Source organism: Hoplias malabaricus, chromosome 14, assembly GCF_029633855.1.
Source record: "Hoplias malabaricus isolate fHopMal1 chromosome 14, fHopMal1.hap1, whole genome shotgun sequence".
NCBI lineage: Eukaryota > Metazoa > Chordata > Actinopteri > Characiformes > Erythrinidae > Hoplias > Hoplias malabaricus.
The window spans coordinates 22,398,129-22,421,626 of NC_089813.1; the positions used below are offsets into that span (position 1 = coordinate 22,398,129).

A 23,498-nucleotide genomic window follows, 5' to 3' on the forward strand; every position below is an offset into this window, starting at 1 on the left:
CCTTCACAGGGCAACACAGACACAGACACAGACACACACACACACATTCACACCTATGGACACTTTTGAGTCGCCAATCCACCTGCAACGTGTGTTTTTGGACTGTGGGAGGAAAATTGCTAAATTGCAACTGTGATTTTTTGATGTTTTATAATCTTCTTATTGTAATTTCAGCAAAGTTACTATATGCAGCTACATTTCAAATTTAAGCTGTTTAGCAACAGCTTCTACTGTTCTTGAAAGCTTTAAATTAGATATTTGAACTGGGCCCAGTCTCCCAAAAACATCTTAAGGTCTTCTTAACCATGAGAGAGTGTGTTCAGTGTGATGTTCAGTCTACCACTAATATATGTTCTAAGAATGTTATATATATGTTCATTTGGGAAATATAGCACTGTTCTGTGAATTTTTCAGTTCATCAAGTACTTGATATAGCTCTATAAGTGAATAATGCAAAAAGAATGCTTTCACAATGCTTTTCTGGTCAGTGCTGGCTTTATACCTATAGTCCAGGCTTGGCATTGTGCAAGGTGACCTTAGGCTTCCATTTCATTGCATGTTTTTCTATACTAGAAGATGTATTTACAAATTGGACATAGCATATAATCAGCTTGTATTGTATGTTTTGAATTGTGGAACACTTAAACATACGTGAGGATGGAGTCCAGGAGCCTGGAGTAGGTTCATTGTGTGTAATAAATAAAATAACACTACTGTATGAATTATGCTACACCAGTGGTCACCAACTAGTTGATCGTGATCGACAGGTTTATCTCCAAGACCATGCAAGTCAATCGTGATAAATCATGGCTGCTTCAGTTATGGCATTTAAGTTATTATAGCTGTGTCATTCTGTATCCTCAGTGGTTCATGAGCTACTTAAGCAGGGACATAGGGTATGTGTCTGTGAATACTCATTTGCGTCCCTGACCAAAAGTGCTGCTGCTCTGTCTTCTGTCTTTCTGCCTTCTCTGAGCTGACAAAGCAGCGGCAGTGCTGACGGTTTCAGTTTCAAAAGAAGAAGGTTTCGGAGATATTACACAAATATTTCATGCAGATTACCAGTTACAACACAGCCAGAGTAACACTATACTCTGGTGTTCTGTTGAGTTGCTACCCTGTGGAAATGTGTGACCATAGTGTACTTTTATAAGTATAGCCGTCTTAATAAAAGGTAGGACATTTGGATAAACTATGAGAAGTATATTAGAAAATGCTCCCAACTGAAGAATAAACGAGATATGCACAGCCTAAATCCCCTTATGAGGGCAAAGATAAGGTAATTAAAGGTATTTACAGGTATAAATCATTGATTATAAATGTGTATCAGCATGTACAGTTTTGAAATGCTGAAGCAAATAACAGTAAGCTAGACTGTATAATGCAGCGGATGGGAAAGAAATGGGAGATTTCATGAAAACATTTAAAATTGTGGGTCTGAGCATGTGCAAAGCTGCGGTAGGATAGTTATCAACAGGTAGCACACCATGCCACAACACCTGTTTAGCTTTTACAGTCTCAGGCACTAAGTACAACTACAGCCAACACTCAGATGTACATTAGAGAAGCAAGTAAACAGTTTAATTTTACGTTATTGGAGGCAATGGGGACATACACAGCTTTGTATTTTAAGTAGCCTAAGCCTGGAATTTATGCTGGAAGATCTTTCATTTGTTCTTTTACAACATTCACTAAAACTACAATTTGTATATATTTACTTATTTGTTGTAATAATTCTATCACAAAACAAAAAAAACATAATCACAAATAATTTATTTGGATGGTTAAAATATTTTCTCCACGACACTGCAATCACACTAATAGAAAGCAGACATTGATTTGAAAGCTGTGAAATTCTGAATATTATTTTGTCTTTTCAAAACATGAGATATGCTGAAAATGTAGACCAAAATGAGGTATAGTGCCTAGGAATCAGAACTATCAGAAAATCTCAAGTTTAGAAAAGGAAAAAACAATGAGATATCTTGAAGAATATACTACTGAGTTTTGTGAACTGTCAATAAATGCAGTGCTTTAAAAAAGCTATTTTTGTTCCCATGCAGAGATGGAAGGGTGGAGATATTTAAAAGTAAAAATGATATGAACCCTTGCAATCAATCAATAATTTCTTTATTAAGTAGCACTGCATAATGAAACAGTCTAATCAGTGCGATCACTGAATGAAAATTTAATTTAAAAAATATATAAATTCTAAGAAACAGATGAAATGTTTTATATAAAACAGAAGGCTTGAAATTTTTTTTCAAGATTTGGAAATTCTTCATTGCAAGGGCTCATTTTACAAACTATTGTCAACTGCAAATACCTACAGTGTAACAGCCTGGGCAGTAGTATAGTTGTAACAGGTAAAATAAAAACTCTGCGATTTCCCTATTAAATGAAACATCTAAATAAATGTAGTATGCATCACTTTTTAATATTTTAATATTAAAATATTAAAAAGTGTCTTCGATGCTATATATTCAATATCCTAAATTAATTTGAGGTGTTTGACGTACTCAAGAATTAATTGTTAATTTTAAATGTTGTTGGCTAAAGAGTAACCCAGCAGTAATAGCTTCTCTTGCTCACAAATATCTTTCTGTAGAAGTATATTATTTTCTTAAAATTGTCAGGGGAAGGAAAAACTGAAACTGATTTATAAGAGAATAAATAAGTTCCCACACATCCGTTTTTCTACCATTTATATGCTGCTTAACCAATTTTGCAATTGGTGAATTCAAGAACTGTGTTAAATGTTTTAATTTATGAAGTGTTGATATTTTGATATTTTATTTATTTAGGCTATCCTGAGAAAGCTCCACATCCTATTATTCCCCAAAGGCAGGCAGCACCACCTCCAAGACCAGCCAAGACGCTACCTAAAATGGTAATTTCTAATGCTAATGGAAGATAAAAACTTATTTGCTGTGGTGATGCAACTGTTAAGAGAGCATAATTGACATCATGAAGTCTCATGGTTGGCCATCCCTTTCCCACAGTACTCAGAAAGTATGCTAGCCAATACAGGTGTCTCTGAGCTAGCATAACAAAATTGGCAGCTAATGTTCTTCAAGCATAATTAGCTGTCCAAAATTACAACCAGGTGTCACACATACTCATGATATATTCACATATTTAGGAGACTGCAATTCGTGACATAGTCGCATATTTCCGACATTTTATGTGAAAATATCACTATTATAAGTGTATGGGTAATTACCATAGAAACACTATGTGACAGTAACACGAAAACTCTTTCTCATTACAGGCGTCATTACATAAAACGCACAATGCGAATTACATAACATAGATTCTTATTCCAACAAAGGCATAAAGAATTTTATTATAATATTTCTCCTAAGCAATGCTTATTATTGGTGTCCTACTTTAGCTTTAACTCTATCAAGAATATTTCTTTCACTTAACGTTATTTTGACAAATTTTCAAAAGGATAATACTGAAAAGGACATTTCCCTAGCCATTATTTGCTTCGATATTTTAGCAAATAATTATACATAAAAAGGTTATATTTTCTGTAAATAAAAATAAGACAGTGGTATTAATGGATGGTAATGACACCTTAATGCAGAAGAGTTTTCGTGTTACTGTCACATAACACAGGGCACTGATATGAGTGTTTGTATGGTAATCACCCATTCACTTATGATTGTGATATTGTCGAAAATATGTCAAAAATATGTGACTATGTCACAAATTACAGTCTCCTATATATGTGACTATATAGTAGGTGTGACACCGGGTTGAAAATTAAGTGTTTGTGGCATTGTGTGATTCAGGGAGACCTTTGTGGTTCTTCTTGCTTCTTTAATCTATGATGTAAATTATATGAATATGTAATGTCCAAAGGTATTAGCTTTCTTTTGCTTACTTTGTGTTAGAGATCATCTAACCCCCCACCTGACCAAGAAGAGTTCTACATTGATCCTAACGAAGGTAAATGTGAGTGACCACTTTTTCCAACACCTGACAATACTTATTAGCCAGGCTGTTTATTATTCTCAGCATGTAATTAATATAAGTAAACGGTCTGCCTTAAAAACCTGCGCATATCCTCCCATATACATTCATATTTAAATTACCTATAATAATTTAATAAATAAATAAAATAAGAAATTATATATATATATATATATATATATATATATATATATATATATATATCCTGGAGATGTAATGGGTCATATGAAATCAGCACAATTTTAAAATCTTTTTAGAACTACATTTTTTAGAACTGTAAAAGAATAAGGCAGTAGGGGACAAAGTACACAAACCATGTACTTGAGTTAAAGGCTAAAGATTAATTACAATAAATGTTATATCAACTGTTAAATACACCCAAGGTGTTTCCCTTCCAAACACTCCTGAGTGTTAAGCCCAATTTATGATTCTGTGTCGAACCTACGCTGTAGTGCACACATCAGATCAAACTCTATGCCGTAGCCTGACTCACACCTTTCCATAAACGAAGGCCGCAATGACTGTGATTTGTCTGCAGTCAGACGAACATAGATCACGTTAAACTGAGGAAGTACAAAAGTAAAGGGTGACAAAAAGCCGTATAGGGTGGTTCGCTTGAGTGAGAAGGGGGAGTGGTGAAGTAGCCTAAAATCTTCTGATTGGACGGTCTGACTGTAGAGCTACCGTTATTGGTCTATAACCTTCTCTGTAAACATTTAATTGGTCAGTCTGCACGTCAGTAGCCCTTGTTTACGTCAGGCAAAGCTCATGTACCCACCCTCATCTCGAGCAGCTATGCCGAAACGTAAATGTAAGTTCTTGGATGAAATAAAACAGAAATTCTCATGTTTTCCCATGTGTAGCAAATAAAAGTCTAAAGGACCTAAAAGCACACATAGGTTCAGCTAAGCAAACAACGACAGCGAGGGGCGAGAGCTCATCACCCCCACCCCCCGAGGCGTGTCCTGTTTGTTTTTTTCACTATGATCTAGTCACCCTAAAAAATATGAACTCCTCCATACTACAGAGACATCAGACAACAGCAAATTCACCGACAGGTATTTCCTCAGACATTGGTTTGGATGTCACAGGATTAATAAAAAGTTAAACAACGAGGGAACACATGGGGGAGAAAGTGCAGTTTCTGCAGTGCTGAGCCAGGATTAGCAATGCCACAAGCTCTATTCTCCCTATTAATTAGTTTAGTGAAGCATCGTAATCATTTTAAAGCTGTAATTTTAAGATAAAAATGATTACATAGAGATCCTTTATGCTCTCAGTTTTGTCTTCATAGTTGCAAAGTAGGCCTATTTGAGCTATTTCTGCAGTTCTGAGCCACCTGTTTCTTGCTACGTTTTTATATTTTCAGCCTGATACTCGATTTATTTATTGATTTATTATTATTATTATTATTACTTTTGCGCACTGCATACCAGGCTGTCTTAGAAGAGGCATTTTCACTTCCTGACTGACTGACTCACAGTGCTGACACGCGCATGCACAAGTAGGAACTGTTCGTTCAGTCATATTTCATAGAAACAACTTAGGGTGGCACTACTACACAATCTCTTGTCAGTTCAGCCGTATATCACATTCCAGGTTTGAACTAAATTTGGAATAATTAGGTGCAATTCCATTGACATAAACTGGTTTGTGAAACAGAAAAATATGTTCCCAACTGGAACCAAAGAACAGTAGGTTCTTCAGCATGTCTTCAGGTATCACTCAGCAAAATACATGTAACCTAGCAACAATGCCAGTGTTTACAAGACAGAGCTGTGCCTGGACCTTTTCACCCAACAGGGATCCAGTTCATTTTCTTTTCAAGCACATTATTTTGAACAGAGAAAAAGTTATGGCACAGTGGGCTGTTATTTTCTTTCTGATTTGTAAAAAAAGAACATAAATAAAAGGTATCTGGCTATATCCAAGTGGTTTTTGTGATTGTATTTAAATCCAGTTGAGGTAATTTTTAACATTAAATCGTGCGACTGGATTTATATTACAGATGTCTTCAATTCATTTATCACTAGACACAATTCTCTAATTATATTTTGACTAGGCGAAATAACAATTTGAGATATCTTTGATTGCATTGTGACTAGCATAAATGACGCCAAATTCACCATAGAGATAAAAGGAAGCTCCAATACAATATATCTGAAATTAAATTAAATTAGAGATATATTACCTTTTGTGGGGTGGCACGGTGGTGCAGCAGGTAGTGTCGCAGTCACACAGCTCCAGGGGCCTGGAGGCTGTGGGTTCAATTCCCACTCCGGGTGACTGTCTGTGAGGAGTTGGTGTGTTCTCCCCGTGTCTGCGTGGGTTTCCTCCGGGTGCTCCGGTTTCCTCCCGCAGTCCAAAAACACACGTTGCAGGTGGATTGACGACTCGAAAGTGTCCGTAGGTGTGAGTGTGTGAGTGAATGTGTGTGTGTCTGTGTTGCCCTGTGAAGGACTGGCGCCCCCTCCAGGGTGTATTCCCGCCTTGCGCCCAATGATTCCAGGTAGGCTCTGGACCCCCGCGACCCTAAATTGGATAAGCGGTTACAGATAATGGATGGATTACCTTTTGTTCTGACTTGTCATAATTCCAATTAGATATCTTAAATGACTTAAATGACTTAATGACTAGTCAAAACTAATTTATAGATATCCAAAATTCTATTTTTGACTAGTCAGAATTCCTGATATCTTCAAATACATTACAGATATTTAGAACGTTTGTATTTCTGACATCTTAAATGATAAGTCTGACTAGTCCGAATGTGATTGTAGATATATTTTTATTATTATTATTATTATTATTATGACAAATCAAAACGTAGCTGACCTACATAGCACATGTTTGTGATATGTAAAAGTTGCCAGGTTTGCATATTATAGTGGATTTTGGTTTTACATTTTCAGTAAAGGTACTTGGTTGCTTTTCTTGAGCTTGTTTCTCAGTTGCCTTTTTGGGCTTACTTCTTCTGTAGAGATAATGTCCAAGAAAATAAGCTAACTGTGCATGGTATGGAAGCAATGTTCATATGTTGCCATCTACTGGCGACAGAATGCAATTACTGCACCATTTCCTCATGGTGGAAATCCAATTTAGAAGCCAACTTCAGCGTTGCAGTTAAAATGAACACACCTGGCAACCGTGGCGGCAAATGTACGCATATATGTACTAATATACGCAGTAACTACAATTCAGATATCTGAAAATGTGTTTTTGACTAGTCAAATTAGAATTTGAGAACAACTGAACTAATTCAGGATGTATGATTCATCAGATGATGGATTCTCCGACGTCATCGGGCATCATACATTTGGACTAGTCAAAATATAACTTTAGATATCTTTAATTACTGTTCTTACCACTGAGAAAATTGTCATTCTGACAAGCTAAAATATAATTGTTACTAGTCAACACTCTGTTGTGTATATCCAGTATTTAATTAAAGCCAGTCAGACGAAAGTGATTTAATGTTAAAACGGCTTGCCGTACTCTTCCAGCTGTGTTCCTTGTGTTTATGTAGTCCCTTGTTTTCAGTGCTCCCTTGTCTGGTCTAGTGTGTAGATGTTGGTTTCTGTCTCCCAGTGTTTTACTTATGTCTACACCAGTTCATGTTGTTCATAAAGTTTGTCTCTGTACTCTATTAAAAATAATGTGCGTGAAAGGAACATGAACCAGATCACCGTTTGGTGAAAAATCCAGACAGTCTTGTGAGTGCTGGCATTGTTGCTAGGTTACATGTATTTTGCGGAGTGATACCTGAAGAGATTCAATTTGATTGCCATTATCATGTAATATTGGCACTCCTGGAACATTTCTCAGCCAATCACATTGCAGGGTCAGATCTATGGTATAAATGTAGATTTCTTAAATTACTGTTTTAACTAGTCAAATTGTAAATGCAGATATCTTAAATTGTGATTCTGACTAGTCAAACTGTAATTGTTACTAGTTGTAGATACCCAGTATTTAATTAAAGATAGTCAGATGAAATCTGTTAATGTTAAAACGGCTTGCCATACGCATCTTTTATCTCAGCTGCTCTCATTCACCAGCTTAGTAAAGAATGGTTAAACCATGACATTTTATTGTCTTGATGTGTTTATCTCTGTTTCTATCCTGATTTGGACAGACAACGGCTTTGAATAATGCAGCCTTGTTTCCCAACAAATCTGGTGTGATCAGGGACTGGTTTGCAAGGTAGAACCAAAGTTCAGAAATCCGTGAAGCATCAAACACAAGTTAAAGATCCAGAGTTTGATAAAAAGAGCAAAAGAAATGTGTGATGTAATGGAATTATTCTACCTTGCAGGAGGTTGATTAAAAATATATATATATTTTTCACGGTCTTCTTTATCTTAAAACTTAATAATAAGCCGCGATAGCGAACTTTGGTATAATTGCAATAATACACTTGAGGTACGTACAATAACTTTAATGTATTATTGCATTATCACAGAGAGAGGAGGACTACTGAATTTGTCTCATTTCACGTGAGTGTGTGTCTTTGGTGGGAAGACATTTTGTGGCATTAACAGTGTATTTATAAAACACCATATTGCTGTGCACAGCCACATTAAACTTCACGTGTTTTACTCTAACAAAACTTTGTGCTCCTTTTTTTAATTTCTGCATTAATTAGTCCTGTTCTCCATATTTTCTGTACAGCACAATGACATAATAAAAACACATGTAAACAAAGACATTATGAAGCACCAAAGCTTTGTTTTAATATTAAATAGCTTTTGTCTGTTAAACATGAATGAAGGAATAGTAGTCACTGATGACTCTAACTAAACGGTACAAATCATTTTGTTCATTCATAATGGTTTAAAGAACTGAAACTAGTCTTACTTATGCTCTCAAATGTGCACAACAGTTAAAATAAAAAGTCTGGCTTTCTTATTACTTGGTTTTAGGCAGAGAGACTTGAGGTGGGCTTGTTTTAGCACTCTGACTGTATCCGTCCCTCTCCTGGCAACGGTGCTGTGAGGAGAGCTGTGCCGAGGCAGGAGATTGTTCATACATGTTACGATTTGCCCACACATAAACCAAAAGGAATTGCAGATTTTCATAACGTAGTGGAATACAAAGTAAGGTATTTCATTTTGAAATATAGTGGAGTTAAAGTAAAAAGTTGCCCAAAATTGAAATGCTTCAGTAGAGTACAGATACACAAAAAACTACATAGCTAAGTACAGAAATTAATTACATTTACTTCATTACTGTCCACCACTTGAATAAGGTATACTTTTTTTTCCAGAATTAAAGGTATGGAATATGTACCTGTGAGGGTACCACCACAGTGACAGTTTTTCTGACAGTGTATGTGCATCATTGTAGGGCTTGGTGTATGGCCAATTAACCTTTGGAACTTTTTGTACATTTCTGGAATATCTTTTTTTTTTCATTTGAATATTTTCAAACTGCAATTGGTTGAATGTGGCAATGCAAAACCCATGGATATGAAAAGGCAAAAGTATAACAAACTTGGCAGTGTAAGTTTAAGTAAGGAATGCTACTAATGTAAAAAAGTAATGTTACCACTAATGTCACTATGTCAAAATCAGTGCAGAACACAAAATGATTCATTAACAGCATGACTTCATAAACAAACATAGTTCACAAAGTACCCGTTCAAACAATTTAAAAATTAATGTGGCCAAACATGGAAATATTTCACAGCCTTCATTAGGCCATTCATAGTTCATAGCTATAAAAAGATTTATAAAATAATTAATAGCATTTATGATTTATTTCCATAACACTATTGAAATATAAAAATTTCCTAAAATAGTGAAGTACACAATTATATTGACAAGAAATTTAGAAATTGTCATAATTACTAATCCTTTGCTGTCATTGTTTCACTGGTCCAATGTCCAAGAAATGTCAAACATGACAAAAAATATTGGATGTTTTTTCCCCTCAAAACCTTAACTTTTCAGGAAATTCAAATGATAATATTTCATACACAAGTAATTATAATAGCTGCTCAGTTAATAAATTATAATTTTTCTTTGTTAAATACCTTCAAGTATATGAAATATACCAACAATCTCTCTCTCTCCCCATCACACTTTCATTTTGTCTTATTATAGTTCCGGAAGTGAACCGTAAAGATAAGAAAGGGGCCCCAAGGAGGAATGCTCCAGCAATACCTGTTCCTAACCATGAAGAAGGTCTCTCTCTCTCACTCTCTCTCACTTTCTCTGTCTCTCTCAACCCCATGTCTTGACATTTTTTTTTATCCCACCCTGCATTTGTCCTCTTGCCACTATTAATTACACTGATGAGCCAAAACATTACGGCCATATCCTTGATTCTACACTTAATGTTCATTCTCTCAGCTCTGCTGACCTTCTACTGTGACACTGACATGGTGGTGGTTTATTAGTGTGTGTTGCATTGGTATGAGTGGATCAGACACAGCAGTGCTGTGTATTCTGACTTATGTCTGGCACTTTACATGTTGATGGTGCAGAGCTGAAGGATGTAATTGTACATGATTAATCACAGCTTAACTTTCTTTCAGATGTTTACTTGGACCCAAATGAAGGACAGGTGAGCATAATTGTTGAAATGTTCAAGTTGAGTTGTAGGATATATCAATACTGCTATACTGTGAAACTAACAAGCAATATATTACACACCATGTAATACATGAACATCAATTACATTAATAGCACCGTACATTGCAGTCACACACATGATATACAGAAAAAAACATACACCAAAACCAGATACCCCTTAGGGCTCGGCATTAAATTAAATTTCTCAAGTGTGGTGAAAAGGAAAGCCCACTCCACACGGTCAAAGGCTTTTTCCATGTCAAGTGATACAATAAGGGCAGGGTGTTTAGTTGTTTTAAAAATGTCCACAATATTTAGTAGCTAGCGTATATTGTCAGAGGCATACCTCATTGTCAAGCCAGTTTGGTCAGGTTTAATTTCCTATGGCAGTGCCCTCTCCAACCTGCATTTTACAATTTTATTTACAATTTACAATTAAAAATTTACAATTTTAAATCAGGGTTTAACAAACTTATTGGTCTGTAAGATGCTGTAAGAAGCTGTGAGTCCTGAGGGGTTTTACCGTTTTTCAGAATTAAGCAAATTATTGCCGTTTTCCAAATACTGTGTACATTTTCAGGTACTGGACTATTTTCAAGCAGATCATGAAAAACAGGTAGTAAAATTGGTTGAAGCTCAGGCCAAAATTTTTTTTAAATGTCTTGTGGAAAGCCGTCAGAACCGGGGGATTTTTTTAGAATGCATGGCTTGTGATTCTTGGAAGACCTCTTCAAGAGAGAACATAGCATTTAAATCAGCCCTATCTTCCTCTGATATGCCAGGAAGAGGTAGTTTATAAAGAAAAGACAAAATATTGGTCTCTGATGCAGTGTTCTCCATTTTATAAATTCACTGATAAAAGCTTTGAAAAGAACTGTATATAACTAAAGGATCATATGTAACAGAACCATCAGGATGTAATAGCTCTTTTTCACTCTGTTCTTTCTTTAACTGATGTGCGAGAAGCCGACTTGATTTGTTGCCAAATTCATAAAAATTTTGCCTTGAAAAACGGAGCAGTTTTTTTTTTTTTTATGAAATTAAGCTTAGCTCCCGCCTGGCATAATCCCATCCAGGAAGCATAGGAAATAATATCACCTCTGATTGTGGCTTTAGCCGCTCCCAAAAGGTAGCTGATGACTGATGAGAATATTTATTATCCTCCCAAAAATAACAAATACGTTGATTCATATAATAACAAAATGCTGTATTATTAAGCAAAGAAGAGTTAAACTTCCAAGTCTTGCTGTTAGATGTTGGAGTGCCCAATTTCATTTTCATATAGACTGGAGTATGATCAGACAGAATAACGGAGCCTATTTTGCTGTCTGTTACAAGGTGAGTTGAACTATTGGGTATGAATATATAATCAATTCGGGAATATGAACTATGTGGTGTAAAAATAAATAGAAAAAAAGTATAACTCGGGGGGTTTAATTCCCTCCAAATATCAACCAGTCAATATTCCATACATATCTGGTTACGCACCAGTGAGGATTCAGAATTGGTTAAAAAAAAAGCAGGTTTGTGTAAGTTATGATCCAAGATGCAATTAAAATCTCCAGCCATAATGCCTACATTTTGTGGGTATTGCTAAACAGTAAAATTACATCAGACATAAATTTAGGACAGTCTTCATTTGGCGCCTAAATGTTAACCATAGTAATATGCTATCCATGTAACAGGCCCGAGATTATGACATATCTGCCTTCAGAATCATTTAATCATTTATAAAATAAATGGCAAATATTTGTTAATTAATATAGCCACATCTCGTCTCTTTGAATTAGAATTACAAGATGCAAAATACACTTGTCCTACCCAATCTCGTTTAAGTATTAGGTGCTTAAATTCTGATAAATATGTTTCCTGAATCATGGCAATTGATGCTCCCTACTTTTTAAGAAAAGTTCAAATTTTCATCCTTTTAATAACATGCCCCAAATCTTTCACAAGTTTTGTATTTAAAAGCATCATTCATATCCACTCTCTGATATAAGAAAACAGGATCTGACTGCAGAAATGTAAAGTGTCATCATAAATTTGTATGTACATTTTACAAACAGAGAAAAACACTCCATTCCATCCTACCTGCCCTAAGCCCACGGGTCAGAAAGTCCTTTGCCGCCTCAATCACTGAAAACAGGCAGATCTTAAAGCCGTGGAGACACCGGAGTCTCGCAGGGTTAGCCAGTCCTCGAAACATCTGCAGAGTAGAAAATTCCTGCCTCAGCTCACTGAATTCGTACCGTCTCCTGAGGACCTGAACAGAGAAGTCTTGATAAAATCGAAGCTGACCCCCATCATGTGTTGCCTGTCATTTCTGTACTGCAGCTCGCAGGACTGTCTCCTTATCTGGATAATGGAGAATGCGGACCAACACAGACCGAGGAGGACCGCACTCAGGCAGAGCCGGTGCAAAGGATCTGTGAGCACGCTCTGTTTCAGGAGTAAAGTCCGGTGGAAGGCCAAGCCATCTCGGCAGCATTGTGCATAGGAATTTAGTGAGAGGCACAGAGCCCTCTGCATGGTCGTCCATGGTTTTCAAGGTCGTTAACCTTAGAGTGAAGCTGCTGAACCCTCTTCTCCAGCGTGACCAACTAGCTGCTATGAGAGGTTGTAAGGTCCTCCACAAATGAGACCCAGCCCACTACATCAATAAGTCTAGTCTCGTTGGAGGCAACTCTCTCCTTTAAGTCAGAGAGAGCTGCACACAGTGAGGAAAGACTGGAAGTCAATGTGTCAAGGCGACAGTCAATATTGTCCAGGCACATGTCAAATCAAGAGCCGAGCACACGTATTTCAGACAGCAGGTCCTCTTGAGGTGTTAATGCTAAAGGCGCCTGAGGTACTTCATGTTTAGCTGATTTCTGTTTGGCCTCTCTGGGTGGCCTGGTAGACAAAAATAGTGGAAAATCTCGTACCTCCTGACTCTCTGACGTCCCGACATCACATTTAATATCGACTAAATGGTGTTCAACAAATTTTAATGAGGATAGCACCAAAAAGTTAAATGAAGCAGAGCGAGAACTCAGGCAGCCATCTTCCAGTGGTCATGTGATGCCCCCAATAAGCTATTTTTAAATTTGATACTTGCAACACACTCCAAAAAAAGAAGCAAAATAGGAATGAAGAGTTTACAGAATGTTTAAGATACATTCTAATTTTAAAATAGTGAGCATGTGAACATGTAAGACTGAGTAAAAGGTAAAGGTAAAAAGTAAAGGTACAGCCTTTGCAAAAATGCTGGGTCATGGTTGACCACTTTGTGTCAAATTTTAAGAGAATGATCACACAGTTCAAAAGTAAAATTTGAACTCTTCAATGCAGATTTCACCATTTACTGTATATTGTAAAAAAGAATTTAATCTGGAGAAATCACTGTTTGTGTCAGGCAATACTTTTACAGTGCATGACCTTTGAGCCTTCAGAGTCAAAACATTCATGCTACTATGAAAAATATAGGTTTGGGAGTTTGGGTTTGGTTTGTTACAGTCCACTGCTACATCGCTACAAACAAAATTTATGACACTTTGGGGATTTATGACCGTAATTTTGCAAAAAGGACACAAAGTTAAATTATTGTTTGTCAGAACCTAATATAGCCTAATATGGCTTTTCATGGCCGTAATACAATCCATGCAATGTATGTTTGTAGTCATTCATTAATATTTACATACTTTACACTACACAAATGGAAAGTGGACAGTTCCAGCTTTCATATGAGACTTTCATTCTATACAATATGAAAGTTATGAAGCAGAGAATGTGAAGAATGCAAGTCTGGAACCATCTATGGTTGCTGGGAAAGCCCAAACAAACTGCAAATTAAAATGAGCTGCAAAAGCACAAAACACATCCAACCAAATGATGAAACCTTTTTGATGAAACCATTTTAAAAAAAAATCAAAAACACTATGCAAGTTCAGAAAACAAATGCAAATTTAGAAATGTGATGCATGTTCAGAAATCAAATGCAAGTTCACAAACAAGATGTAAGTTCAGAAAACAAATGCAAATTTAGAAATGGGATGCATGTTCAGAAATCAAATGCAAGTTCAGAAACACTAAGCAGGTTAAGAAGACAAATGTAAGTTTAGAAAACAAATGCAAGCTCAGAAATGTGAGGAAAGTTCAGAAACTGCAAATCCAGTCACAACACAGTGGAAGTTTTCTAGAGGACCCTGAAAGCTGCTGTATTAGTTGTATTGCATTTAGTGAACTCCAGAAAACTTCTGTTGTGTTGTGGCTGGAAAGGCTCTGACCTTTCATTTGTATACTGAACTTGAAGCTGTTTTCAGAACTTGCATCGCATTTCTGAACTTGCATCTCAATTTTTAAATGAAGCCTAGGTGTCATCATTTTGATGAATGTGTTTTGTGCTTTTGCAGCTCATTTTAATTTGCAATTCAATTGGGCTTTCCTGGCCACCACAACCATGGTGATTCTAGGGAGTTGCTTGTCACGTTTGGCAGGTTTACCGCATATGGTGCTAAATGGACTTATGAAAAGAAAGTAGGGACTGGCTTTCATGTACCTCCCGCTGCCTTGACTTAATCTTAATTTTATTGTTAAAATGGCTGTTTAATATAATAAACAAAAAGCGATAATTAAAATACTGTACATTTATGTAATCTGCTAGGCTTTTCTGCAAACGACATAGAACAAAGTAAATAGATATAAATATTGTCGGCATCCTTCTGTCTTCAAGTGATGATGGTGTAGCATATAAGAGTTTTATTTTCTGAACTTCCACAAGTAGCTAAGCAGTCCTACTCTGGAGTGGCAATCTCTGCTGCATCTGTTATACTTGATCTGTGTTGTCTGCTGGGCTGTTTGTTGTCTCTCCTTCTTCCTGACTCTCTTTTGAGTTTCTCATGTCCCATGCTTCTGGTCTTGCCTGACAGTAAGATGCCAGCCTAGGAAATCTTCTGCATAGCTTTCCCATGAACTGGTGTTGATGTTGCACAGATTCATGTTAATTTTGCAAACATCTTTGAAACATAGCCATGAGCTTCCCCTTGGTCGTGAGTCCTCTGCCAGTTCCCCATACAGGATTTGTCCTTGGGGATATGTTCCGGATCACTTCTCCTAACATGCCCAAGCCATCAAAGTTGTCTCTCACAGAGAATAGTAAACATTCTGTTAATGCTGGCACATTTCAGGCCCTTTGTCAGGTACCTAGTCTTGCCACAGAATGTGTCACAGATACCTCAAGTGGAAGCTGTTGAGTTTCCTCTCATGCCTTTCATAAATGGTCCATGCTTCACAGCTGCAGAGTGTGCTGAGTACACAGGCCTGTTGCATGGATAGTAGCATGGATTTCATGGTAAGACTGTGATTATACCAGACCTGCTGTTTACCTCTGCATCAATGAAAAGCAAGCTGTTGATAATGGACCCCAGGTATATGGGGTCACAACAAAGTTGTGCCTGTCAGTGGTGATGGTTGGATGATGGTCTGATCAGCAAAGAGCAATTTACGGATGAATATATCTGTGACTTTAGTCTTGATGTGAAGACATACAATGTTAACACAGCTTCCCATCACTCCTGATGTGAATGTAGACTCCTTAACTGAAGTCCTTGAAGCTTAGGAGAGCATGGAAAAAATTATGCAAAAGAGCATCGGTGCAAGGACACAAATTTGTTTACTTCGCTGGTGACTGGGAAAGCTTCTGATAATGTACCATTGATTCAGACCGTGACGTGCATGTTCTCATGGAACATGATCTTGGGGCAGCCAATCTTCTGCAGAAACCTAAAGAGACCTCTTGGGCTGATCAAGTTTAACGCCTTTGCTAGATCTATAAAAGCAATGTGGAGAGGCATTTGATGCTCTTGACATTTCTCCTGCAGCTGGCGAAATGAGAATTTCATGTCATTTCTTGACCTGCCAGCTCTAAAGCCAGACTGGGATTCAGGATCAATGTGGGAGGCTAGGATCTGTAGGTGTGCTAAGGCGACTTGGACAAACACTTTCCCGACTATTCTGAGGAAGGAGATACCTCGATAATTATTGCAGTCACTGTGGCCTCCTTTTTTCTTATACAAAGTGATGATGCTAGCATCTTGCATGTCCTGGGGGATGTGTCCCAATTCCCAGTAGAGGCAGAGGAGTTTATGCTGGGGTACAAGCAGTGCAGATTTTCCATTGTTCAAAACTTCTGATGGGATGCTGTCGATTGTAGGGGCCTTCTCACAAGCAAGACTGTCTATGGTATTTCTGAGATCTTCCAGGATGGGTGGAGTGTCTAGCTCTTCCATAACAGGAAAGTCTGGGATGCCATCAAGAGTGATATAAGTGAAGACATTTTGCATTAGGTTGCAAGGTAGTGCTCAGGCCATCGCTACAACTGCTTTCCTGGGACTGGGATGGCTATGCCAGTTTTGGATTTTAGCGGAGTGGTATTTACACTAGCTGGGCAAGAGGCCTTTTTTATACCCTCGTACATCCCTCTTGCATTCACAGCATCTGCATCTGTCTCTAAATTACTGCAGAACTCCAGCCAATAAGTGTTGGTGCAGAAGTGGGCAGTCTGCTGGGCAATATTGCTGGCAGATCTGAGGGCTTCTAGTGCACTGGAGCTTGGTGCAGACTTATAGGCCTCATAAAGTCAATCCTCCACAGCATTTTTTCAGTGTTTCTTTCACAACAGGTGTTTATACTGGGGTCACCCTTCTTCTTTGAGTGGGGAGTATTCTTCACAGAAAAGCCCACACCATGCTGCCTAGGTTTGCTCAAGGAGTTCCCTTGCTAAAAGAAGGTGTAGTTTTCTTCCCTGATGAAACCATTGCCAGCAAGTTGAGTTTCCTGGAGGCAGGCAATATCAGCATTTAGTTGAGTAAGTTCTCTGTCAATGACGGCAGTCTTCCTTTCACCATCAGTTTGCTGCAGGTCAGTAGTGAGGCCAGGACACATGGTTCTAACTTTCCAGCTTGCAAAACGAATAGCTGGACTCCACCATTATCTGGTGCAGAGTTTTTTGGCCTACTCCACACACCCAATGAAGCAGGTAAGCCATGTCTAAACAGCACCTTACTGACCAGGGACTTCCCAGTTTAAGGCAAGCTGTAGCTGTCCAAATGGGATGTGATGACCCATCCCACCATCAGAAGTAACCCCTGGCACTCGTTTTATTTACCAATTGCATGAGCTTATAACCTGTAACTGCCACTTCCCGTGTTGTGCTGACACCTTGAGGTGATGCTATAATATATTCTCCAGTAGAGCTACAAAGCCTGGGCAGATTTTGTTTTTTTGGAGGACCAGCTGTTGCTCATTGCCATCCAGTTAAAAACATGTATCCTTCACACTGAAAAATTCATGATGAATAGACCAATAGAAGTGTCCAAAAATTGAATAAAATATTTTACATGGAGGAGGGTACAAACCCACACCCCTTCAGTTCTCCTCCCAATTAATTTCAATCCAGTGAGGTAAAAATAAATGACACTAGGGGAGCCCCAAAATGTAATAAACACCTCCCACATCTTATCTAGTATTCCCTTAAGAAACAGAAAAAATATTGATGGTGTATGAATTTCAAAAAATGAATAGGGGGAAAGTCACATTAAGATAATTTTTGATTTTGCGATAACAGTTTGCATAACAAAAAGAAAAAAATATATATAGGTAATTGGACATCACCGTGACCCTGAAATGGATTAATCTGAAAAAAAATGATGATGATGATAATGAATATGACATCAAAAGGGTTGTATCAATCTTTTCAAATGTGGGGGTGTTCTGGGATGGGGAAGTAAAATCCACTCAAATTTTCATAGCCAAATTATAATTAAAATCATGACCAATTATAACTTCTGGAATTACTATATTTGACCTACAGTATAGAAATAGCATGTTTTTTTGTCCATTTGTTGTTTTGAAATCACATGGGAGGATAGCTAATATTCCTTCTCTCCCCATACTAGCAATACCCATTCATTTCAACCTATGCTGTCTTGTGTGGAGGTGTTTGTGCCAGGTGAATAAAACCACTGCAACCACTGCAATTTCAATTCATTCATTCATTCATTGTCTGAAACTGCTTATTCAGTTCAGGATCGCTGTGGGCCTGGAGCCTACCCGGAATCATTGGGCGCAAGGCGGGAACACACCCTGGAGGTGGCGCCAGTCCTTCACAGGGCGACACGCACTCAGACATTCACTCACACTTACAGACACTTTTAAATCAGCAATCCACCTACCATTGTGTGTTTTTGGACAGTGTAAGGAAACCGGAGCACCCGGAGGAAACCCATGCGAACCCGGGGAGAACACACCAAACTCCAGGTTCCTGGAGCTGTGTGACTGCGAAACTACCTGCTGCGCCATTATGCCGCCCTGCAAATCATTATCACGATTAAATTAACATTTTACAATGATTATGATTAATGAACAATGGTTTTGTATTTTGACCCTCTTGTATTGTAAATATGCTCCAGTATTAAATATGGGATATTTTTCTAATGTTGCTGGGAGCTTGTTCCTCTCTTTACATTCTTATTCTTTGTGTTCAGTGTCATTTTAATTATAGTCAAATACATCACATCCAAACCACAAATGCTGTGTTTTCCTTTGGTACTAGCTGCTCGAGTTGCTTGGTCTGCCTAAGCGTTTTGGTTGCTTCCATGTGGCAGATAGGGGCAGAATCAAGTGACTACAGCTTGGTAGTGTGATTTTAAAGGGACAGTACATGAACACATAGTGGGGACATTTCAGAATAAAAATAATCAATATAGACAAGATTATGTTGATTAGAAGTTCTTAATGCCGATTTTGATTAGTTAATTTTTGATTAATTGCCAAGCCCTAGTCCCACGTCTCCTTGATCTATGTGTGAAAACCACAAAGCAGACTCACATGAGGGGTTATACATTGCAAGCCTGTGGTAGCAAATTGTCAACTCCATTTACTTGAGTTTGCTTGAAAAAAAGAGTCTTTCTTCCCCTGCCTTTTCCATTTGTGCATTCTAATATTGATTAAAAAAAAGAGAATGACTTTTCAAAACATGTTCCCAAGGCCATAACTAGAGATTAATGATTAGGGGGTAATTGCCTCATAGCAGAAAATTTCTTACAGATTAAGCAAAGCCACAAGCATCTGTTGCCTTTACAAAATGTAGAATATCCATCTACAGGTAGAAAAACAAAACTGAGTTGTGAACAACTATTAACTGATTATATACAGGTATCTAAAATACACAGTCATAAAGTCAGGAAAGAACATAAACATCAATTCAACTCTAAATACTGCAGTGGTTAAAGCAAGAAAAATGTAATAGTTTTTTTTTCAGAAGGCTTACTTTACCTTCATCAATAATCAGGTTTCCTCTGGTAGCATAATTCTGTTTCAAATAGTGCATCAGTGGATTTTCAATTTGGTTAATTAAAAATTGTAACAGGCATTCAATTAATGTTTTTTCTTTATTTTTGTCTTCAAATGGCACTATTGTGCAGCTGCAATGAAGAATTTGTAAAGGTATAACTGTTAAGTTGTATTTGTGGGAAAAGAAGAAAAACTCAATCGGTCCTGAACAACAACTGAAGAAATTTTCTCTGACTTCAAATTTATTGATACACATGTTTGATACACACAATTTTCTGCAACTACAAATTTCAAATGCGCTCATGGATTTTGCCCCAACTCTACCTCCATAGCTCGTTCCCTTATCACTCACGCTAACTGATACATTTGATGGCTGAAATGTTGATACATGACATGTGATTGGCTGAAAATTCGTCTTTATGTTATTCTGTGTGTGTGCATACCTAGGGTTGCCGACCCCTGCATAGCATATTTTAATATTGATTTAATTTGATAAAAGTGAGGGGATGGAATCGTAAAATTTTTAATGTGTAAGAGCTCTACTGAATTAATTTGCAGAATTTTACATTTTACATAATAACAAGTTTAGAAAAAAAAAAATTATAATATATATATCAAATTGAGCTAATTATTACTGCAACAATGAAAGGAGTAGAGCAAGGACCAAATTATTTCCATGTATTATTTATTTTGCTCACTGGAATTTCTTATTTATAATGTGAAAAATTTGTTCTTATTATTACTGTGTGATTTTTTTTTCCAGAGTGAGAGTGAGCCTACACCTGATGTGTACCGGCCAGGTTATTTTTTATTATATTTTTACATTATATTTTATATATTAGATTTTATAAATAATATATTATATTTTTACATTCATGTATTTACATTTATTTATTGGACTTTACTATACTTGGATATTACTATGGGTGTGGTGGGTAATGCTGGTTACTAAAGTTATATGCATGTTCACTACATGAATTATTCTTATGTAGTTTTTATTTTATTTTGAATAATTCCTATTAACTTTTTTTTTTTCTTTACCTTATACCCTGTAGCTATTTTAGCAATGAGTATTGAACAGTAAGATATATTTTATACTATATATATATATATATATATATATATATATATATATATATATATATATATATATATATATATATATATATATATAATGGGTTGGACAATGAAACTGAAACACCTGATTTTAGAACACAATAATGTATTAGTATACTGTAGGGCCTACTTTTGCAGCCAATACAGCATCAATTCATCTTGGGAATGACATATACAAGTCCTGACAGTGGTCAGAGGGATTTTAAGCAATTCTTCTTGCAGGATAGTGGCCAGGTCTCTACGTGATGCTGGTGTAGGAAAACGTTTCCTGACTCACTCCTCCAAAACACCCCAAAGTGTCTCAATAATATTTAGATCTGGTGACTGTGCAGGCCATGGGAGATGTTCAAGTTCACTTTCATGTTCATCAAACCAATCTTTCACCAGTCTTGCTGTGTGTACTGGTGCATTGTCATCCTGATACACTGCACCGCCTTCAGGATACAATGTTTGAACCATTGGATGCACATGGTCCTCTAGAATGTTTCAGTAGTCCTTGGCAGTGATGCGCCCATCTAGCACAAGTATTGGGCCAAGGGAATGCCATGATATGGCAGCCCAAACCATCACTGATCCACCCCCATGCTTCACTCTGGACATGCAACAGTCTCTGTGGTACGCTTCTTTGGGGCTTCTCCACACCGTAACTCTCTCGGATGTGGGGAAAACTGTAAAGGTGGACACATCAGAGAACAATACATGTTTCACATTGTCCACAGCCCAAGATTCTGCCCAAGTGTCCACTTCTCCTTGAACCATTGAAACCGACGTTTGGCATTGGCATGAGTGACCAAAGGTTTGACTATAGCAGCCCGGCCGTGTATATTGACCCTGTGGAGCTCCCGATGGACAGTGCTAGTGGAAACAGGAGAGTTGTGGTGCACATTTAATTCTGCCGTGATTTCGGCAGCTGTGGTTTTATGATTTTTGGATAAAATCTGGGTTAGCACCCGAACATCCCTTTCAGACAGCTTCCTCTTGCGTCCACAGTTAATCCTGTTGGATGTGTTTCATCCTTCTTGGTGGTATGCTGACATTACCATGGATACCGTGGCTCTTGATACATCACCAATACTTGCTGTCTTGGTCACAGAGGCACCAGCAAGACGTGCACCAACAATTTGTCCTCTTTTGAAATCTAGTATGTCACCCATAATGTTGTGTGCATTGCAATATTTTGAGCAAAACTGTGCTCTTACCCTGCTAATTGAACCTTCACACTCTGCTCTTACTGGTGCAATGTGCAATTAATGAAGACTGGCCACCAGGCTGGCCCAATTTAGCCATGAAACCTCCCACACTAAAATGACAGGTGTTTCAGTTTCATTGTCCAACCCCTGTATATATATATATATATATATATATATATATATATATATATATATATATATATATATATATATATATATATATATATATATATATATATATAATGCTTTATCAAATATTATTCGGTCATCTACAGCTATGTATATTTTATAGGTGTCTAAAATGGTTTGAAACTTGCAAATTTGTAGATTACTAGTATTATATTAATTTATAATTTTATAGTAATAAAAACCAAACCGAAGTGGATGTGGATAAAAAATAGTGTATAATGTTTCTTTCTCTTTTTTAATTAATAAATTATTTTTTTATTGTAGCACGCCCACCAGTACCCCGAGGTGGGCGTGGGCGTTCATCCAATGTCTTTGGGAGAGATCCTCCTCCACCAATGTAAGTTAGTGAGACTGTGTATAAATCTACTAAGCTGTCACTGGGGTTGACTGGTCTTTTGGACATTTAGAGTTATAGAAAATATTTGTACCAGTTTTGAATTGCATTTCTGTCTCTTAAGTTACATTTACACTACACTACCTGACTTAATGCCATGCTTTTTGTTTTTCTGCTTTAAAATATATGTCATATGCAGGTGGCATGGATATGGGGAGTGGGGTGGGAAAGTGTGTTCTGTGTTATTTTCCATGTCCTGGATCTGTGTGGAATTTGTTGTTTTCTCCACGTCTGCTGCGCAGCCTGTGGGGGATGGACTGGTTAGCTGTCCTATTACTAGTCCCAAGTATGTGAGAAATGGGATGGTTGGGTCAGGAAGTTCATCCAGCATAAAACATGTCTGAAGCTGCGTATGCGGATCACTTGATCTGCTATGGCACCCCGTCATAGGAGCATCTGAATATGGAAGTGGAACAATACATTAAGGGGCCAATTTCATGGAAATTTTACAAGCAAAGAAATAAGGCATAAGACCACAGCGCAGGCACCTGTCGGGGTGGCAGAAACATAAACTGATAATTTGGTCACTGGTCACTGATGTACAAGTCTGGCAGAGAGTGGCACAATTAAATTGGCTAACTCAGACTAAATATTTGATCAGCAGACATGGTCAGATTTTATCCAATCATATTAATTCATCGTATCTTTTTAAAAGGCTGTCTGCTTTTTGCCTTCATGCTATGCACGTATAGAAGACAAAATTTACTTCTGGTGAATGTGTGG

General features: G+C 37.3%; 1 protein-coding gene across 2 annotated transcripts in view; it reads left to right on the forward strand.

Moving 5' to 3' along the window:
• The window catches only part of si:dkeyp-117b11.1 (B-cell linker protein), a 44,124-nt gene that overhangs the window by 8,696 nt on the left and 11,930 nt on the right, over nucleotides 1–23,498 (forward strand). The window contains exons 6-11 of one of the 2 annotated variants that reach the window (XM_066643994.1): nucleotides 2,805–2,890; nucleotides 3,903–3,963; nucleotides 10,086–10,166; nucleotides 10,520–10,548; nucleotides 20,650–20,686; nucleotides 22,646–22,718. In XM_066643994.1, coding sequence (XP_066500091.1) covers nucleotides 2,805–2,890; nucleotides 3,903–3,963; nucleotides 10,086–10,166; nucleotides 10,520–10,548; nucleotides 20,650–20,686; nucleotides 22,646–22,718 — 367 coding nt within the window. The remainder of the gene's footprint in view (nucleotides 1–2,804; nucleotides 2,891–3,902; nucleotides 3,964–10,085; nucleotides 10,167–10,519; nucleotides 10,549–20,649; nucleotides 20,687–22,645; nucleotides 22,719–23,498) is intronic. The other variant, XM_066643995.1, reaches the window with a different exon arrangement.